This window comes from Myotis lucifugus, unplaced genomic scaffold (assembly GCF_000147115.1).
Source record: "Myotis lucifugus unplaced genomic scaffold, Myoluc2.0 scaffold_600, whole genome shotgun sequence".
NCBI lineage: Eukaryota > Metazoa > Chordata > Mammalia > Chiroptera > Vespertilionidae > Myotis > Myotis lucifugus.
The window spans coordinates 176,395-192,418 of NW_005871648.1; the positions used below are offsets into that span (position 1 = coordinate 176,395).

The 16,024-nt window shown below is 50.5% G+C and overlaps 1 protein-coding gene across 1 annotated transcript in view; it reads right to left on the reverse strand.

The window, feature by feature from the left end:
- Positions 1 to 16,024, reverse strand: part of ZNF592 (zinc finger protein 592) — a 36,176-nt gene that overhangs the window by 15,382 nt on the left and 4,770 nt on the right. Inside the window, 3 exon segments of the mRNA XM_023745888.1 lie at positions 3,698 to 3,904; positions 3,907 to 5,980; positions 14,225 to 14,307. Of these exon segments, the coding sequence (XP_023601656.1) occupies positions 3,698 to 3,904; positions 3,907 to 5,961 (2,262 nt within the window). The 5' untranslated portion in view covers positions 5,962 to 5,980; positions 14,225 to 14,307.

The following is a 16,024-nucleotide window of genomic DNA, read 5'->3' on the forward strand; positions in this document are numbered from 1 at the left end:
ACTGAAACCGCTGTTCCCTGTTGGTGGGATTGTAAATTTGTACGGCCACTCTGAAAAACAGTATGGCTATTCCTCAAAAAGTTAAATATAGAACTCCCATATGATCCAGCAATTACACTTTCGGGTAGTATGTGCCTAAAAGAATTGAAATCAGGGTCTCAAAAAGGTATTTGTACACGCACGTTCGTGGCATTATTCGCAATACCCAAAAGGCAGAAGCAACCCACGTGTCCATCAACAAATGAATAAACTAAATGTGGTTTTTACATGCAGTGGAACATTATTCAGCCTTAAAAAGGAAGGGGATTCTGACACATAGAGGACATTATGCTAAGTAAAATAGCCAGTCACAAAAAAAAAAAACAAATACTATATGATTCCACTTAGATGAGGTACCTAGAGTAGTCAAATTCATCGAGACAGGAAGTTGCCAAGGGCTGGAGGGGGAAGGAGGAGGAAACGTTGTTTAATGGGGAAAGAGTTGCAGTTTTGCAAGATGAAGAGTTCTGGAAACTGATTGCAAAAGAGCGTGAATGTACTTAATGCTACTGAACTAAGTAACAAAAAGAAAGAATAACATTAGAAAAACACCCGTCTGCAAGTCTTAATATTAGTGACTCAAGCAGCAGTTACTGGGTATTAAAATCATTAGGTAAAAGATAGGGAACTTTACAATGAAGGGATCAGAAAGCCACTGTCTAAATTCCCCCCTAAGGTCTGCATCATTAAGACGCAGACAATCATGACATGTGGAGGACACGGGACTCCCCTCCTCAGCACTGACCCCAAACCGAATGGCGTCTTTACTGCTAATTTCTAGTCTACAGACAAAGTGTGGGATTGAAAAAGAACAAGTTAATTATCTGAGGAAGCAATCAGGCAAAGCCGAAATTATCCCGGAAAGTTCTCAGGAAGCAATCAGACTGAGGACCGTCCCGGAAAACCCTCCGGACACATGGCCCAGTTTCTTCAACAAACCAGTGACGTGAAAAAAGGGGGGTCCGATCGGGCGGATGGGACAAGGTACTGTTCTAGACGAGAAGTGTAAAAGCCTTATTAGCAAATGCAAAGTGTGGTCCCTGTTTGGATCCTGATTCAAAGACAAGTTTTGTCACGAATGGGAAAATCTGAAGATGGCCTTGTGTTAGGACATATTAAGGAATTGTTATTGATTTCGTTAGATATGATAATGGCATTAAGAACAAGAAGAAACTGTCTCTCTGTGCTGACATCCCACCCAAGAGGGTGGCTTGGAATGTCAGGGGAAGGGCCCCCCCCCCCCCCCCGAGCCACTGCACAGGGAGGCAGATGGGGTTCAGGGACAGTCTCCCAGGAAGAACACATGCTGTCCTGCAGTCACTCAATGACCCCAGAGTAGAAGAGTGAACCCCCCTCCCCCCGCCTACCCCCTCCCCTAGACACACCCTGAAGCTAGGGCACTCGTTCCGGGAAACCCAGATCCAACAGCATACAGGCTAGTTTTGACCCCAGAGCTCGAGCCTCACCCTTTCTGTGAGCCTCAGAGGCCACTTTTACAGGCATGAGATTTTAAGGGATTAGAACAGCCGTGGGCAAACTACGGCCCGCGGGCCGGATCCGGCCCGTTTGAAATGAATAAAACTAAAAAAAAAAAGACCGTACCCTTTTATGTAATGCTGTTTACTTTGAATTTATATTAGTACACACAAACACTCCATCCATGCTTTTGTTCCGGCCCTCCGGTCCAGTTTAAGAACCCATTGTGGCCCTCGAGTCAAAAAGTTTGCCCACCCCTGGATTAGAACGAGGCTGAGAGAGGCCTGACAGCCCTCCTGGTCGTCCCTCCCCTCCTCTCGGCTGGGCCCTGCTGTCCAGCTCCTATTAGAGGAGAATGACGCAGAGAAGAGGCAGGACAAGCAGGTCACCAGGGGGGATCCCTGACCCAGGCTTCCCCCACATGTTAGAAGACACCAGTGAGGAACAGTGTGGGGAAAAAAGAGGCCCAGGCATCAGACCTCCACTGGCGATGGCTCTGGTCACAAAACTCAGAAGATGCAATCCGGGACCGAGTCAACCCTGCCGGTACATGAAACCCCAAGGAGAGGGCTGGAGAGGCCATACTCCACCTGACTCACCGGGAGGAAAATACAGACGCGGAGGTGAACATGAGAGGCAACAGCGACCCCTCGGCACCGCTGGTCCCTTTGGGAGCTGCAGAAGCCCCACCGTCCCCCCAAATTCCGCCCCCTGCCTCTACCCCACACTCCCGAGGCTGCCTCACTCGTGACAGCTCCCTGTTGTCAAACATACGTGGCACTTGCACGTACTGTTGTCGCTCTACCTGAACGCCCTGCCTCTCCCCTCCTCCACACTCAAATGTCATGTGTGGCGTCACAGTGAATTGTCCCTCTGAGGCACTTTCTGCAACGATGTTGACAAGCCTGTTCCAACCGGCTCTGCGTCTGCACACACTCAGCTGTTTGGGTGGCCAGCTCTGTGCTGGCTGTGCCGCCGGGAGCTCCAGGAGGAACAGCGCGACTTCCTCTTGCTGGCACCCGAGCTCAGCTAGGAACACACATGCAAAGCTCGGAGGCCCCCAGCAGGTGTGCAGGCCCCTGTCGAACTGACATATAAAGAGCTACTGGATCAGTCGGCGTGACTCAGTGGTTGAGCATCGACCTATAAACCAGGAGGTCACAGTTCAATTCCGGGTCAGGGTACATGCCCGGGTTGCAGGATCCATCCCGAGTAGGGGGTGCGCAGGAGGCAGTCGATCCATGATTCTCTCTCATCATTGATGTTTCTACCCCTCTCTCCCTCTCCCTTCCTCTCTCTAAAACCAATAAAAACATATTTTTTAAAAAACATAAAAATAAATACATTTAAAAAGAAGCTGCTGTACTTTTGCCCCAGGCTCTGCAGCCCTGGCTGAGGGAAGCTGGTGAGGGGCGGGCTTGGCTAGGTCAGGAGAGACTCCTGCCACGCGGAGGAGGAGAAAAAGAGCCTCTGGAGGCGTCTGGAGCCCCGGTTCTTCACAGGGCGCTGCTCCCTCAGACAGCCACGGGCACAGAGGGCGCCGGAGGGTATTCTCAGCACAGACACCTTTTTTTTTTCTTTGAAATAAAGCCAGATCTCGTCAGACATAACCAAGAACGGGGAGCAGATAAGCGCGGCTGCTTTCCTAGAGGGCTGAGAGCAAGGAAGGAAGGAAGAGGCCCACAGGTCAGCCTGCTGTGCTTCCCTCCACGTCAGCCCTGACACGGGCCCGGCTGCAGTTTCCACAAAGGATTCTGCACAAGGAGCTGAGGCCACGACAGGCAGCACGCAGCAAAGGATGGTTCTTAGAAGGACAGACCGAGGCACAGAGCAGTGTCACACGATCTCTACCCCGAGTCCTGCGGGCACCTGGCAGGGCTGCCCGGACACCTGCCAGCAGAGACCTAGCCCAGGCCTGACCAGGGGCCCTGGCAGCCCACGGGGGTGGGAGCTGAGTGGACTTTGGGGCACGTCCACATAAATGTTCACCCAATCTTCGGGGCCTCCCGTCAGCTGAGGGCAGGATGTTTTTCTCAGTGAACACCAAGCACCATCTAGTCAAGCAGGTCGCTAACCGTCCAGCAAACATCCTGTTCTCAGACTGCTAAGATGCCACCACTGCCCGCATCGATGAGCCCGTGGGAACCAGGGCCTGATACCCGCCCCAGGAAGGGCCACTCACCAGCCCCTCGCTTTTCTCCGTCATCCTCTGGAAATGTGCCGCCATGACCGTGTGGTCGCGTATCTGCTTGTGACATTCGAGACACTTGACCCCGTGCCGGATGAGCCTCACGAGGTCTGGGTAGAGCGGCAAAGCTGGAATGGTGGAAGCTGGCACTATACGACGCGGGGCCTTGTTTGGGCTTCTTGAGAGGGAGGGGGGGCCGGGGTTTATTTCTTTGGCCAGCGGGCCGAGGAGTTCACGGGGACCGCCATGAACATTTGGTCCGCGGAGATGGGCTTGACCAGCAGCTGCGAGCACTGCATGACCAGCCCCTTGCTCTTGTGGTCGCGGGCGTGCCGCAGCAGGCTGCACTTGTTGAAGAAGAGCAGCGTCTGGGAGCAGAGCGTGCACAGCACCTCGATGTGGACGCTCCGCCGGTTGTAGTGCTGGCTCAGGCTCTTCTCTAAGGCAAAGGCGTCCCCGCACTCCAGGCAGCAGTACCCGCTGGCGGGCAAGTGGATCCTGCTGTCCGCGGGCGGGCTGAGATTGGGCGCGTAGAGGGGCACGGGGTTGGAGCTGTGGAGGACCTTGTTGAAGACCTCCACGACCAGCGGGGCGGCCTTCTTCACCTGGTGGACCAGGGGCACGGACATCTGTGTGGGCTGTGGCTGGCTCCGCCTCTGCGCGGAGGACTTGGCCGTCACTGAGGCGGCCACGCTGTGGGGGACCAGGTTCAGGTTGGCCAGGTGCACGGCTTTGGGCAGGAGGTTGGCGGAGGCCGGGGTGGACGCCTGCGGTGCGGTGCTCTGCTGCTGCTTCTTGCCCGCCTGGGGGCCCGGGGCGGCCCCCTTCGGGGCCCGGGACCCAGAGCCACAGCTGGGAGACGAAGGTTCACTGGCCTTGGTCACGCTCTCAAGCCCTTTCCTGTCGCCCTGGGGGCTCCCTGCATTTGTGTCCCCCTCAGGAAAGTGCTCGGCGGCAGGCAGGGCCGCGACCTCGTCCTCGGGCACCTCGCTCGGGGCCTCGGCAGTGGCGCTCCCCAGAGGCGACCCGGCAGGGGACTTCGTGGGATCGTCCGGGTCTGGCAGGATCCGTGTGACAGTCCGTTTGATCTGCCCCGATGATGTCTTAATGGTTTTGATCCTGACTCTGGGAATCGCTGGTGGGGAGCTGGCGGCCACCGAAGGGGAGCCCTTGCTGCTGCTGTCGCTGCAGATGCTCCGGGGGCTGTCCGACGGCTTCATACTTTTTCTAGTCGCCTCCAGGGGGCTCCGGGGACTCTTTGGTGACTTGGGCATTTTGGGGCTGCCTTTGGAGCCCTCTTTCGTGGGCCCTGAGGGGTCCTTGGTGTGGCCAGCATGGTCCTCCTTGGCGACACTGGCGACCCTTTTGGCCTGCAGGGCCACCAAGGCTGCAACACAAGAGGACAGCTTGGAATGCGCCGGCTTAAGTCGCTGCCGCGGGGGCACTGAGGAGCAGGAGCCGAGCTCGGCGGCGAGCCCCTTGGGCTCTGCAATACTGTTGCTGGGGTGGCTGTTGAAGTCCAAGGCGTCCCCAAAGAGGCGGCTGGCATCCAGCTCCTTGTGAGGCTCCGCCGCCTTCTGCGCCCCTCGCTCATGTTCCTGCTGGCTCCCCAAGGGCAGGGGCTCGGGCTTGGGCTCTTTCTTGCAAAAGTGATCGAAGATATGCAGCTCCGGGACCGGAAACTTAGACAGAGCCTCCAGGACTGGGCCCCCGACAGGCCCGCACCCGGGAGGGGGTGCGAAGTAGCTGTCGGAGTGCTTGGCCTTCAGCCCGAAGCCGTTATCTTTGATGGCATCCTCGGACTCTGGGCTGGAGATGGGACTGAACTGGCTGAAGGTGGGGAGTGGCTCTGACTTGCAAGGCTCCAGCTTGCCCGGGAAACTCCTGGCACTGTCTCCATTCATGAAAGCGGAGTCAAACTTCCCACAGTTGTGGCCCAGGCCGTGGGGCTCCGGAGGCAGGTCCGGGCCCCGGAACCCATTGTGCAGGAGGCTGGGAGCGATGTGGTCTTTCTCCGCTTCGAAGGACTCCTGGCGGCTGGTGTTCTTGACAATGACACTGACGGCAGGCACGTCTGAGGACGACCCCGAGTGAGACAGGGACACGCTCTCATCCATGCACATGCCCGGGGGCTTGAGGGGATTCTCATTCTCCTCGCTGGGGGTCTGGATCGCCTCCTTGGCATCGAGGCTGGTGGGGTCTGGGATGTCAAAGGCAGCCAGAAGGTCATCAAAATCTGGAGTTTTCATATCCCCCATGGCTGGACGCCGGCAAGGGCTATAACAGAGACAGAGAAGAGAATCTGATCACCAGGCTCCCGCTGGACTCGGCCCAGCGTCACCTCCATTGCACACCCAACACACCAACACACACCCAGCCAGCATGCCCACCCACAGACGCCCACACGAGGGGAAGTCACACACTTGTGCTTCACCCCAACAGGTTTCCAAAATGCTAGAGACACAGAGGGAGGGGCGAGGAGGGGGGGTGTTTATACGTAGTGACAAGCCTGGCAGGCCTTACACCTCAACACCTAGAAACTCCTGGCTGGTTGCACAGCCAAGAGGCGCAGGCGTAGCACGCTCCCTCCACCTGTCGGGGAACATCATCTCCATGTGTACTGGCCAAGTCAATCACCCAGCTGGAGAAAAGGCGTGGCTCAGCCCCTCCCTTCTTCAGAAAACTTCTGGTTCATATATGTGACGTGGCTGTAAGTTCTGCTAATTTACTCGTAGTTATCATTGGCTTTGTATAACTCTGGTTTCTTGCTGCATAAATTTCAATCAAATTCAAAATGATTTGCTATTGCCAGGATTTATGCTGCCTCATAAGTACACTCTGGAAAATTATATTATCCCCTTGGTATTTTTTTATTCTAGTCAGCATCTACTTAATTCCGTCCTTTTCACTCTAAAACTGTTATTGGTTGGTGAATAGACCACTGAACCTGAGGGGCAGGGTGACTCTTAAAGAGACACATAGTGCCATAACCGGTTTGGCTCAGTGGATAGAGCGTCGGCCTGCGGACTGAAGGGTCCCAGGTTCGATTCCGGTCAAGGGCATGTACCTTGGTTGCGGACACATCCCCAGTAGGGAGTGTGCAGGAGGCAGCTGATCGATGTTTCTCTCTCACCGATGTTTCTAACTCTCGATCCTTCTCCCTTCCTCTCTGTAAAAAATCAATAATTATATATTTTTTTTAAAAAAGTGCCATGTAGTTATCAAATCAGCCAGGAACAGTTTTGGAGGAGCCTTGAATTTTATTTTAACTTAATATACAAGGAAAAGAAAATCCACCTGTTTCCTTTATCATCTGGAGAAGCAGAGCTACAGAACTATCACAACAGAGGTTAGGAAATCCCTATGACACTCCCACTCAGTGGAGTTTGGAGCTGGCTCGCTCAAACCTGCCAGGAAGAGGAAGAAAAACCCACCGCCTCCCGTGCTCAGCCTCTGAATCCTGCATCTGCTTCAGCATCTCAGAGCCTCACTTGCTTACATACTTCTTACACCACGTTTGTACTGAAAACTTTTCTGGATGCAGACTGACGCAATTCTTTGAGAAAGTAGAATAGTTGTCTCACAGAAACCAGATAAGGAGAAAAATCCTTGGGTCCAAGAAGCCCATGGCCAGAAATTTATCCTAAGAACAAATAGTCCCAAAAGCCATACGCAAATGTGTACAGCATTATTAAAAACAACACAGAAAAATGGGCGATATCTGTAATGCTATCAAAAACAAAAATAGCCCTGACTGGTTTAGCTCAGTGGATAGAGCGTCGGACTGCGGACTGAAGGGTCCCGGGTTCAATTCCAGTCAAGGGCATGTACCTTGGTTGTGGCACATCCCCAGTGGGAGATGTGCAGGAGGCAGCTGATCGATGTTTCTCTCTCATTGATGTTTCTAACTCTCTATCCCTCTCCCTTCCTCTCTGTAAAATATCAATAAAATATATTTTTTTAAAAATATTTTAAAAACACACACATAATGCCCTGGCCAGTTTGGCTCAGTGGATAGAGCGCCGGCCTGCAGATGGAAGAGTCCCAGGTTCAATTCCGGTCAAGGGTATGTACCTCAGTTGCAGGTTCCTTCCTGGCCCTGGTTAGGGGCATGTGGGAGACAACCAATAGATATGTCCCTCTCACATTGGTGTTTCTCTCTGTCTCTCCCTCTCCCTTCACTCTCTCTAAAATTCAATGGAAAAAATATCCTCAGGTGAGGATTAAACACACACACACACATAAAAGACATATATGCACATATACACATACAGAGTCCAAGAAGAGTGATTAACTGACAGACTATTATGCAGTCATTAAAAATTCTAATTATGCCCTGGCCGATGTGGCTCAGTTATTTGGAATGTCGTCCCATATGCCAAAAGGTTGTGAGTTAAATTCCCGCCAGGGGCTTGTGTGGGAGAGAATCGGTGCTTCTCTCTCTTCCTCTCCCTTTCTCTCTGTCTAAAATCAAAATAATAGTAATAATAATTTTGTTGTTATTGTTAATCCTCACCCGAGGATATTTTTTCCATTGATTTTTAGAAAGAGTGGAAAGGAGAGGGAGAGACAAGAGAGAGAAACATCAATGTGAGAGAGACACATCGATTGATTGCCTCCCATATGTGCCCTCACCGGGGCAGGGTTATCGAGCCTGCAACCGAGACACCAGCCCTGGACCAGAATCGAACCTGCAACCCTACAGTCCGCAGGCCAACGCTCTAACCACTGAGAAAACTGGCTAGGGAAATTTTTTAAAAATGTAAGTCCATGTACAGCCCTAGCTGGTTGCTCAGTGGTTAGAGCATCAGCCTGCAGACTGAAGGGTTGCAGGTTCGATTCCGGTCAAGGGCAGGTGTCTCGGTTGCAGGCTCGATAACCCTGCCCCGGTCAGGGCACACATGAGAGGCAACCAATCAACATGTCTCTCTCACATGGATGTTTCTCTCTCTTTGTCTCCCCCCTCCTTTCCACTCTCTCTAAAAATCAGTGGAAAAAAATATCCTCGGGTGAAGATTAACAAACAAACAAAAAAAATCCATGTACAGTTTAAGTTATTTTTAAAATTCTAATTATGCTAAGTGTCCTTCCACAGATGACTGGATAAGGCAGACGTGGTACATGTACACAACGGAATACTACTCGGCCAGAGAAAGACGAAAGAAACATTGCCATTTGTGACAACACGCATGGATCACGAGAGTCCTGTGCTAAGTGAAACAAAGAAGACAAAAAAGGACAAGCACCCAACTTCACTTCTATGGAGCATATGGAACAAAAAGCAACAAACAGCCCGGCCTCCATGGCTCAGTGGCTGAGTGTCAACCTATGAACCAGGAGGTCACGGTTCAATTCCTGGTCAAGGCACATGCCCGGGTTGCAGGCTCAATCCCCAGTAGGGGACGTGCAGGAGGCAGCCAATCAATGATTTTCTCTCATCGTTGATGTTTCTCTCTCTCCCCCCCCCCTCCTCCCTTCCTCTGAAATGAAATAAAATAAATTCTTTCTAAAAAAAAAAAAAATCAACAAATTCATAGATACAGATAACTGAATGGAGGTTACCAGAGGGGAGGGGGTGGGGGAGGATGAAGAGAGCATAGGGGGTCAAATATACGGTAACAGGAGGAGGCTAGACTTTGGGTGAGGAGCACACAATGCAACATACAGATGTTGTATTATAAAGCTCTATACCTGAAATTTATATAATGTTATTAACCAACGTTACCCAAATATATTTAAATGTTTAAAAATCCTAAAATCCTAATTGTGACATCTACATAGCAACACGGAAAGTTACTTGTAGTGTTAAGTTAAAAAAAAAAAATGAATACAAAGAGTTGTCATGTCAGACTATGATTATAACGATGTAAAACTAAGTCTGCATTTGAGCCGAGATTAAAAGAAAGAGAAGAATAATTATACAGGGTGCTAGGATTACTGGTGGGTTATTTTTCCAAAAGACTTTTTTGTGCAGATAAACTGCTTTTATAACTTTTAAATGGGAAAATAAAGACAAAACACTCAGAACCGCAGGGAAGCAGGTGGCGTGGGGGAGGTAAACCTGTTACCGCCCCGGGGGATCAACAGGCTTGCAGGTTTGCCTTCTTGCCCCCCTCCCAACCTCCGACCAACAAAATACATCTGCCTGCTTAAGAGTTCACAGGAAATAAAAACCACTCCCATTGGAAAGCCGCCTGGTTATGGTGGATAGTAATAAAGTGAATTGTCTATACTGAATATGGGTTGGCAGAGTAGCTTGCTGAATGACTGTGCCTGGACTAGGAAGTATTGGAACCCATAACCAGGGGCAAGATACTGGGTATCAGTGAAAGCACTTGGCATCCCAATACCAAGGAAACACCTGTGTGATATTCGCTTTATAAGCTTATCCCACCCCCAACCCCCCACCCTTTTTTTTTTTTTTTTACTATCTAGGAAAAAAGACTGAGGAGGAAGGCAGAGAGACTGGTCTCTTTAAGGAGCTGGGAAGAGCATGTGGGGAGGAGGGGTAGTTGGCCGTGTGCAGGGAAATAGCAGGGAGCCTCCTATTGTCTCACTCTTGAAGCAGAGACGTGTTACATCAGAAGAAAGCAATGTTCTCCACACAGAGAAATCTCAGCCACCGGCTCAAAGCAGTCGGAGGTGAGGTAAGGTGCCTTTTGCTAGGAAAATCAGAGCTGGTAAAGGATGCGGCAGCTCAACATCAGCGGCAGGAAAAACATTTATAAACTCTGAATTTTAAATACCAAAGCTGATGCTTTTATTTTTTTTAATATATATTTTTTATTGATTTCAGAGAGGAAGAGAGAGATAGAAACATCATTGATTGGCTGCCTCCTGCATGTTGGACTGAGCCTGCAACCCAGGCATGTGCCCTTGACCGGCATCGAACCTGGGGCCTTTCGGTCCACAGGCCGATGCTCCATCCACTGAGCCAAACTGGCTAGGGCAGTGGTCGGCAAACTCATTAGTCAACAGAGCCAAATATCAACAGTACAATGATTGAAATTTCTTTTGAGAGCCAAATTTTTTAAACTTAAACTATATAGGTAGGTACATTGTTATTAACTTAATTGGGGTACTCCTAAGGCTTAGGAAGAGCCACACTCAAGGGGCCAAAGAGCCGCATGTGTCTCGCAAGCCCCAGTTTGCCGACCACGGGGCTAGGGCAAAGCTGATGCTTTTAAAAACCTAAGATCCAGTCCTGATTTCTGTTTTGCCCTCATAAGGAAAACCCAAAACACTAGCCATCGATAACAGTGATGGGACTCACGGTGTACCTCAGTATTTGTATTTCTTTAAGCCTTGCTGTAAACTATCACACTGTTTGTAAATAGAAAACAGAAATCAATCAAATATACCCTGGCCCTAGCTGGTTTGGCTCAGTGGATAGAGCATCAGCCTGCAGACTGAAAGGTCCCAGGATCAATTCCAGTCAAGGGCACATGCCCAGGTTGCGGGCTCAATCCCCAGTAGGAGGTGTGCAGGAGGCAGCGGATCCATGATTCTCTCTCATCATTGATGTTTCTCTCTCTCTCTCCCTTTTCCTTCCTCTATAAAATCAATGTATGTATATATATATATACATATATATTTAAATGTACCCTGTTATAAAAGCAGAGAAAGAAAATACCAAGAAAAAGTCTATCAATAAAATTAGAAAAATTTAAATGAAAATAATGAGAAACCACTTTTGGCTCACCAAATTGACCAAGGTTTCCAGATGCTCCCCCGACCCACAGGGCTTTTCATTTCCCAGAATTCAACCTCAGTAGAGAATTGTGGTGGCTTAAAACAGTAATATTTATTTCTTATAAAACACTTGCAAAGCACTCTCAGCACTTTTTTTTTTTTTAATTCTCACCGAGGATATGGTGGGTTTTTTTGTTTGTTTGGCTTTTTATTTTGGAGGGAGAAAGGAGAAAGAGAGAAACATCAATCGAAGACCCCGACTGGGGATCAAACCCGTAACCTAGCTATGGGCCTGATCGGAAATCAAATCCACAACCTTCTGGCATATGGAACGACACTCCAACCAGCTGAGGCACCCAGCCAGGGCTCCTGCACTAATTTTACGTCAATCGTGTTTCATGCCTTAACTTAGGTTTATCATGTGACACATACATCCATGTTGACAGCCACAGAGAGACCTCATTTTTAAGTAAAAAATGTCTTATTGAAACCCCCCACAAAAAAAAACATAGCAAGTTAGTAATGCATACTTAAGACCCACTAATTCCACTTCCAGAAACTTATCCTAAGGAAGGTGATATGCACATGGCAAAGATGATTATACAGGACTAGAGGCCCAGTGCATGAAATTCGTGCACTGGGCGGGTGCGGGGAGTCCCTCGGCCTGGCCTGCGCCCTCTTGCAGTCCAGGAGCCCTCGGGGGATGTCCAACTAAGCCCACAGTCGGCATCCTCAGCGCTGCCACGAAGTCAGGAGAGGCTCCCACCACTACCACTGTGCTTGCCAGCCGTGAGCACGGCTTCTGGCTGAGTGGTGCTCCCCCTGTGGGAGCGCACTGACCACCAGGGGGCAGCTCCTGCGTTGAGCGTCTGTCCCCTGGTGGTCAGCACATGTCCTAGCGACCAGTCCTTTCGCCATTAGGTCCATTTGCATATTAGCCTTTTATTATATAGGATTATTTATAACACAATTATTTTATAATCAGCCCAGACTGGTTCCTGATGACACCATGTTACATGTCTCATCACAAAAGGCCCAGAACACATCGGCATCACCAAAAAGGACACTGGAAACAACATGAAACCTGTGATCCTGCCTCATTCAAAACCTCGCAGGGCCCGTGCCTGAGTGTGCTGTGTGGTTTGCAGCCCCCACAACATGAGAAAGACACACCAGAGCAGGAAGAGGGTCTGAGAAATGCTGAGGCTATAAAGTAGATGAAGAGCTTTCCGATGAGAGCCTTAAAAAACAGAACTCTATTTTATTCTGCAGAAATGAAGATTTAGGGGACGGGGGAGCATAACGGAAGCACAGGTTTGTTCATCAAACCTCAAAATACTAGAGAGAAGAGGGCGGCATCTTGAAGTTTGAAATAAAAGATGCAGACAAAAGACAACTTGATCCATTAGTCACAAAACATATGGAAGTTGTTACAGATAAATGATATAACTATGAAAATGCCCACACTTACTCAAATTTAGAAATAAAAATAATAAAAGGCTCTTAAGAAATAAGAACAAGAAACGTTACTACGCTGATGAGCTTTCTTTCCCTTAGTATTGAAGCTTTTGAAGTTTAAATAACATTAAACTTGGTCGTCTTTTTTTTTTTCCTTAGCAATATTAAGTTCAGCAACAGTGAATTAATAAACTTTCAGTAACTGGACATGAAGGCATTAAGGAAAATCTGATCTGTACTGAGAATATTGTTTACTGAGACAAGGAGGCAAACAGCTTGTCACAGATCTACACTGTGAAAGCGAGAGCCGTGATGAAGGGGCCCTGGGCTACGAGACAACACGAGTAAGGTTCCTTGAACTGGCGACTGTTTGTTGGCTCAGGACTAGAAGAAAGGACCCGTGTACGTGTGTTTTAGGGCCTGTGGGTGAACTCTTTACCCTGCTCCCCCAACTGAATATGGCTTACATATATGTATATCATCTGGGTTCAATGGTTAAGGATTTTAAAATGGGTAAATGAGCCCGGCCGGTGTGGCTCAGTGGTTGAGCATCAACCTATGAACCAGGAGGTCATGGTTCGATTCCCGGTCAGGACACATGCCTGGGTGTGGGCTCGATCCCCAGTGTGAGGACATGCAGGAGGCAACCGATCCATGATTCTCTCTCATCATTGATGTTTCTCTCTCTCTCTCTCCCTCTCCCTTCCTCTCTCTGAAATCAATGAAATATATATACATATTAAAAAGTAGGTAAATGAGAAGTTGCCATCAGCTTTGCATTTTAGAAGAAGAAACGTAGCAGGGGCAAGAGAACAAAGAATGACTCAAGTGTGAGAGACAGACAGACAGACAGAGACAGACGGAAAGAAAGAGATGGGGTGAGGGAGAGGGGCAGAGAGGGAGGGAGGGAGGGAGGCAGGGAGGGAAGGAGAGAAATCACTTAGCAGAAGCTGGGACCGGAAGAAAGTGCGTGAGGTGGCTGCCAGGTGGAGGCGCTTCTCCCAGGAGTGGAAGCTGGCGAGGGGAAGAGACCGAGCGAGCAGGCACGAGGTCAGCGCCACCCCTGTGACCTGCAGGGGCTTCTGTTTGGACTGTGGCTGAACACGGACCACAGAGAGACACTGCATCCGTGGGTGGGAGAGGAGGGAGAAACTTTAGCTGGACCAAAGGACATGGGGAAAAAATGGTCCCATATTCCTCCCGGGTCCACTCCTAAGGCCTCTCCCAACCCCTGCTGATGCCCCTGCCCCGGTGCCCTTCACCTTCACCCAGAGGCAGCTTCTCCCCTCCCCCTCCAGGCCCTTCCACCCCAACCAAAAATCCCACGTCCCAAGAACAGAGTGATCCTGCGAGCACCCTGACGAGACTCACAGGACGCTGGAGCTGCAGGGGCCTCAGGGGGTATCTGGTCCGGTGGCTCTCGGACAGCGTCTGGGGAGCTGCTGCTGCACCGACTGCAAAAGAAGAACACGTGACTGAAATACCGTCCCAGCTCCCAACGGGAAATTCTGACTCAGTAGGTCTGGGATGGACCCCTGCATTTTTTTTTTAATTATTGATTTCAGAGAGGAAGGAGAGGGAGAGAGATAGAAACATCAATGATGAGAGAGAATCATTGATCGGCTGCCTCCTGCACACCCCACACTGGGACCAAGCCTGCAACCCGGGCATGTGCCCTGACCAGGAATCGAACGGTGACCTCCTGGTTCATAGGTTGACACTCAACCACTGAGCCACGCCGGCCCAGCGATGCCTGCATTTTTTAAGCTTCCCAGCTGATCACAGTGCACTGGTCTAGTCTACCTCTGCATCTTACACACGGAGAAATGGGGCTCAGAAAGGGAGGGTCACCCACCAAACCTTTACCAGGTGCCAAGACCGACGCCTGGCACTGAGGACAAGAGGGAAGGCCCATACCCTGTTCTCCAGTCCCCATCAGCCTGCTGGGAACACCCGCAGCCACACATCTGCGGGGCCAGGAAGGCTCCCCCAGGGCACAGGCGTCCCACAGGATGGAGGGAGGGGCCCTCCCTTGTGCTTGCTTCACTTATTCCTCCTCCCGGCATGGTTTTCTACCTTTACTGCAGTTATTTCAGTAAAATGTTCTGCCGTCTGCTATTTCATAAGCCCCCCACGGGCCCGCACTAAATTATTAATTAGTATCCCTGGGAATCCAGGTGTGGATTTCTACTCAGATAGGCATCCAAACCTACTATGTCCAAAATCTAACCCTCGAGTTCCTCCCAGGATTCCTCATTTCAGGAAGTGACAACTCCTCCTTCCGGTGGCTTAGGCCAAAACCTCGACATCCTTGAGTTTTCTCTCCTCCAGACCCGTCATCTGATCCACACACAAATCCTCTGAAACCGCCTCAAATTACCCAAACCAGCCCTTTCTAATGAGCTCTGCCACCACCTTCTCTCCCCTGGGTCCCCGACAGCCTGCGAACTGGCCCCCTGGCCCCCTCCTCTGCCTCCTCTCTTCACGCTCCACAAAGCAGCCAGAGCGCGGCCTTTAAACTCCCATCGGGCCATGTTCTTCCTGTCCTCAAACCCTTCAAACCCTTCCCCCGTGTCACACAGATACGCCCAGTCTGTACCCCGGCCCGAGGGTGATCTAACGGCCCTCAGGTCCCTCCGTCACCCCATCCGCTCCAGGTGTGCACAGGCCCCTGCTGCTCCCCAGGCACGTGGGCACCTGCTCAGAGCCCCTGCACTTAATACTCCCTCTGCTTGGGATGTCCTTCCCCGCAGGCCTCACGGGCTCACTCCTCGCTCCCTCAGGTCTTTACTCAGATATCACCAGGTCTTATGGTCTTCTAACCACTGTACCACTCCCCAGGCCACCGTCAACCTCTGCCCCTTTAATCCGCCTTATTTCTCTTCACGGCACTTACCATGCCGGACCTGTTATATGCAGGGTGGGCAGAAGTAGGCTTACCGTTGTTTGTATGGAAAAAGATGGGCAGGTTATGAATACAATGGGGCCTTGACTTACGAGTTTAATTCGTTCCGTGACGGAGCTCATAACTCAAATTACTCGTATGTCAAATCAAAAAGTGAACGAGTAAGACACGTGATGCTGGGTTGATGTTGTGGCGTTCACTGTGACGTTCGCTGCGCCCACTAGCGGTGGGGTATCTGAAGCTGGCTCGTAACCCGAATTTTAGCT